Source organism: Microchirus variegatus (genome assembly GCF_963457635.1).
Source record: "Microchirus variegatus genome assembly, chromosome: 12".
NCBI classification, from domain to species: domain Eukaryota; kingdom Metazoa; phylum Chordata; class Actinopteri; order Pleuronectiformes; family Soleidae; genus Microchirus; species Microchirus variegatus.
In genome coordinates this window covers 28,814,374-28,819,373 of record NC_139813.1, presented here as the reverse complement: position 1 = coordinate 28,819,373, position 5,000 = coordinate 28,814,374, and the positions used below count along the sequence as shown (strand labels likewise).

The 5,000-nt window shown below is 52.0% G+C and overlaps 1 protein-coding gene across 1 annotated transcript in view; it reads left to right on the top strand.

The window, feature by feature from the left end:
* Positions 1-5,000, top strand: part of kidins220b (kinase D-interacting substrate 220b) — a gene marked incomplete at its 5' end in the record, with an annotated part of 17,483 nt that overhangs the window by 3,087 nt on the left and 9,396 nt on the right. Inside the window, 10 exons of the mRNA XM_083898869.1 lie at positions 594-692; positions 880-978; positions 1,329-1,427; positions 1,541-1,718; positions 1,807-1,971; positions 2,897-3,076; positions 3,153-3,309; positions 4,045-4,196; positions 4,284-4,573; positions 4,659-4,799. Coding sequence (XP_083754995.1) covers positions 594-692; positions 880-978; positions 1,329-1,427; positions 1,541-1,718; positions 1,807-1,971; positions 2,897-3,076; positions 3,153-3,309; positions 4,045-4,196; positions 4,284-4,573; positions 4,659-4,799 — 1,560 coding nt within the window. The remainder of the gene's footprint in view (positions 1-593; positions 693-879; positions 979-1,328; positions 1,428-1,540; positions 1,719-1,806; positions 1,972-2,896; positions 3,077-3,152; positions 3,310-4,044; positions 4,197-4,283; positions 4,574-4,658; positions 4,800-5,000) is intronic.

Below are 5,000 nucleotides of genomic sequence, written 5' to 3'. Positions count from 1 at the left end.
CGTCAACATCCCTGACCGGGTGAGACACAACAACAGACACACAACAGACACACAACACAGACACACAACAGACACACAACACAGACACACAAGACCTGATGGACGCTGGGACCTACGTCAACATCCCTGACCGGGTGAGACACAACAACAGACACACAACACAGACACACAACACAGACACAACACAGACACACACAAGACTTGCTGGACGCTGGGACCTACGTCAACATCCCTGACCGGGTGAGACACAACAACAGACACACAACAGACACACAACACAGACACACAACAGACACACAACACAGACACACACAAGACCTGCTGGACGCTGGGACGTATGTCAACATCCCTGACCGGGTGAGACACACAACAGACACACAACACAGACACACAACAGACACACAACACAGACGTACAACAGACACACAACAGACACACAACACAGACACACAACAGACACACACATTAGCTCCATCTGGTGAGGATTCTTGGATTTTTTTCTGTTCATTGCAAAAAATAATCACAATGTCACAATCACAACACACACACACAATAATACTGTGTGTGTGTGTTGTGTGTCTGTTGTGTTACAGAGTGGTGACACAGTGTTGATTGGAGCGGTACGTGGTGGTCATGTGGACATCGTCAGAGCTCTGTTACAGAAATACGCTGACATCGACATCAGAGGTCAGGTGAGAACACTTCACAGGCTCCGCCCTCTTCACAGGCTCCGCCCTCACATCATGGGGTGCTGTCATGGGCAACTGTGGCCACGCCCCCTTTTTTCAATCTGTGAAACCTTTTGATCCATTTTTATCTTTGCTGTTGGTTTGATTAACGTGTGTTAAAGAGTTGTGTTGTTGTTGTGTTGTTGTGTAGGAGAGTAAAACAGCTCTGTACTGGGCCGTGGAGAAAGGAAACGCCACCATGGTCAGAGACATCCTGCAGTGTAACCCTGATACTGAGACCTGCACCAAGGTGTGTGTCTGTGTGTGTGTTTGTGTGTCTGTGTGTGTGTCTGTGTGTGTCCGTGTGTTTTCTGCTCAGTGTTGTCAAGTCACAAAGTACAAATACTTCAGTAGAATATTCACATATCTTTACTTTACTTCATTATTTATATTTCTGACACATTTCCTTTAACCATCTTTGTTACTACAAAATAAAAGTTGAGTTGGTGACGGTAATGCCTGTTAGCCGCTCAGCTGTTAGCCACAGATTTAAATAAACAATAATATAATAATAAGTAAATACAAGGTGACATTTCTGCAGAGATGCTTTTATTTGTTTGTACTTCCTGTGCTTTTATTTGTTTGTACTTCCTGTGTCAGGACGCTGAGACTCCGCTCATCAAAGCTACAAAGATGAGGAACATCGAGGTCGTGGAGCTGCTGCTCGATAAAGGAGCTAAAGTGTCGGCCGTGGACAAGGTGGGGACAGGAAGTGTTTGACTTTCAAAATAAGAGGGTTAGAGCGCCTCACTGTGGAGACATGGCTCACGTTATGTTTGTGTGTTTGTGCATCTGCGCACCTGTGCATTCAGAAAGGAGACACGCCCCTCCACATCGCCATCCGTGGGCGGAGCCGGCGCCTGGCCGAGCTCCTCCTCAGAAACCCTAAAGATGGCCGCCTGCTGTACCGCCCTAACAAGGCCGGAGAGACTCCGTACAACATCGACTGCAGTCACCAGAAGAGCATCCTCACCCAGATCTTTGGAGCCCGTACGTCTGTGGGCGGGGTCTGTGGGGGGCGGGGTCAGCCGACCTCAGCGTGACATCACTCACCTCCGAGTCTCCTCCCCCTCCTCAGGTCACCTGTCGCCCACGGAGACGGACGGAGACATGCTAGGCTACGACCTGTACAGCTCTGCTCTGGCCGACATCCTCAGTGAACCCACCATGCAACCGCCCATCTGTGTGGGTCTGTACGCCCAGTGGGGGAGTGGAAAGTCCTTCCTCCTCAAGAAACTCGAGGGTGAGACATGAGACATGAGAGACATGAGAGACATGAGACATGAGACAGACATGAGAGACATGAGACATCTGTGTGAGTCTGTACGCCCAGTGGGGGAGTGGAAAGTCCTTCCTCCTCAAGAAACTCGAGGGTGAGACATGAGAGACATGAGAGACATGAGACATGTGACATGTGACATGTGAGACATGAGACAGACATGAGACAGACATGAGACACCTGTGTGGGTCTGTACGCCCAGTGGGGGAGTGGAAAGTCCTTCCTCCTCAAGAAACTCGAGGGTGAGACATGAGAGACATGAGAGACATGAGACATGAGACATGAGAGACATGAGACAGACATGAGAGACATGAGACATCTGTGTGGGTCTGTACGCCCAGTGGGGGAGTGGAAAGTCCTTCCTGCTCAAGAAGCTCGAGGGTGAGACATGAGACAGACATGAGAGACATGAGACAGACATATGAGACAGACATGAGACAGAGACAGACATGAGACAGACATGAGACAGAGACATGAGACAGACATGAGAGACATGAGACAGACATGAGACAGACATGAGAGACATGAGACAGACATGAGAGACATGAGACAGACATGAGACAGAGACAGACATGAGACAGACATGAGACATGAGACAGACATGAGAGACATGAGACAGAGACAGACATGAGACAGACAGAGACATGAGACAGACATGAGAGACATGAGACAGAGACAGACATGAGACAGACAGAGACATGAGACAGACATGAGAGACATGAGACAGACATGAGACAGACAGAGACATGAGACAGAGACATGAGAGACATGAGACAGACATGAGACAGACATGAGAGACATGAGACAGACATGAGACAGAGACATGAGACAGACATGAGCTAGACATGAGACAGACATACTTTACTTAGCTCCTCCCCCTGTCCCTCAGATGAGATGAAGACATTTGCAGGACAGCAGATCCAGCCCTTGTTCCAGTTCTCGTGGCTCGTGGTCTTCTTGTCTCTTCTGGTCTGTGGTTGTGGAGCTGTGGTTCTGGGCTTCACTGTGGACCACAGACTGTCTCTGGCCGTGTCCCTCAGTGTCCTCGCTCTGCTCTACGTCTTCTTCGGTAAGACGTGACCAAGAAGACTCCGCCCCCATCGCTCGCTAGGCGTGTGACTGACTGTGTGTGTGTGTCCTCACAGTGGTGGTGTATTTCGGAGGACGTCGTGAGGGCGAGAGCTGGAACTGGGCGTGGCTTCTGAGCACTCGTCTGGCTCGACACATCGGTTACCTGGAGCTGCTGCTCAGGCTCATGTTTGTTAACCCACCTGAGCAGACCACCAGGGCCCTGCCCGTCAGGTGAGACACACCTGTCCTCATCTGTCCACACCCGTCCACACCTGTCCTCACCTGTCCACACCTGTCCTCATCTGTCCACACCTGTCCTCATCTGTCCTCACCTGTCCACACCTGTCCTCATCTGTCCTCACCTGTCCACACCTGTCCTCACCTGTCCTCACCTGTCCACACCTGTCGAGCAGAGCACCAGAGCCCTGCCCGTCAGGTGAGACACACCTGTCCTCATCTGTCCACACCCGTCCACACCTGTCCTCACCTGTCCACACCTGTCCTCATCTGTCCACACCTGTCCTCATCTGTCCTCACCTGTCCACACCTGTCCACACCTGTCCTCACCTGTCCACACCTGTCCTCACCTGTCCACACCTGTCCTCACCTGTCCTCATCTGTCCTCACCTGTCCTCACCTGTCCACACCTGTCCTCATCTGTCCACACCTGTCGAGCAGAGCACCAGAGCCCTGCCCGTCAGGTGAGACACACCTGTCCACACCTGTCCTCAACTGTCCACACCTGTCCTCCTTTGTCCTCATCTGTCCACACCTGTCACCTGTCTTCACCTGTCCTCATCTGTCCACACCTGTGACGACCTCTGACCTGTCCTCATCTGTCTGTCCTCACCTGTCGAGCAGAGCACCAGAGCCTTGCCCGTCAGGTGAGACACACCTGTCCTCACCTGTGACGACCTCTGACCTGTCCACACCTGTCCTCACCTGTCTGTCCTCACCTGTCCTCAGGTTCCTGTTCACAGACTACAATCGTCTGTCCAGCGTGGGCGGTGAGACGTCGATGGCCGAGATGATCGCGACTCTTTCTGACGCCTGTGAGCGAGAGTTTGGTTTCCTCGCAACACGACTGTTCAGAGTGTTCAAGACAGAGGAAACACAAGGTAACACAACAACACAACAGGAAGTGTGTGGCCTGTAACAGGAAGTGTGTGGCTACTAACAGGAAGTGTGTGGCTTGGTTTCCTCAGGGAACAGGAAGTGGAAGAAGACATGTTGCGTGCCGTCCTTCCTGGTCTTCGCCGTGGTCTTGGCGTGTCTGGGCAGCGGCGTGGTCCTGCTGTCCGTCTTCCAGGTGGACGGCGAGCAGCGGACGCTGAACGGCGTGCTGATCTCCATCGGCAGCGTGGTGGCGCTAGCGCTGCTGCTGAACTGCAGGACGTGGTGGCAGGTCACCGACTCTGTGCTCAACTCTCAGAGGAAGAGGCTCCACAGCGCCGCCAACAGGATGAACAAACTGAAGAGTGAGGGCTTCATGAAGGTGAGGGGCGGGGCTTAGAGAGGCGGGGCTTAGAGGGGCTGCTGCTGCTGAACTGTCACATGACCTCGGTGTCTTCCTCCTGCAGGTCCTGAAGAACGAAGTGGAGCTGATGGCAAAGATGGCAAAGACCATCGATGGTTTCACTCAACATCAGACCAGGCTGGTGGTCGTCATCGATGGACTGGACTCATGTGAGCAGGACAGAGTCCTGCAGATGTTGGACACGGTGAGGACATCACAGAGAGACATCACAGAGAGACATCACAGAGATACATCACAGAGATACATCACAGAGACATCACAGAGAGACATCACAGAGATACATCACAGAGAGACATCACAGAGACATCACAGAGATACATCACAGAGACATCACAGAGATACATCACAGAGACATCACAGAGATACATCACAGAGATACATCACA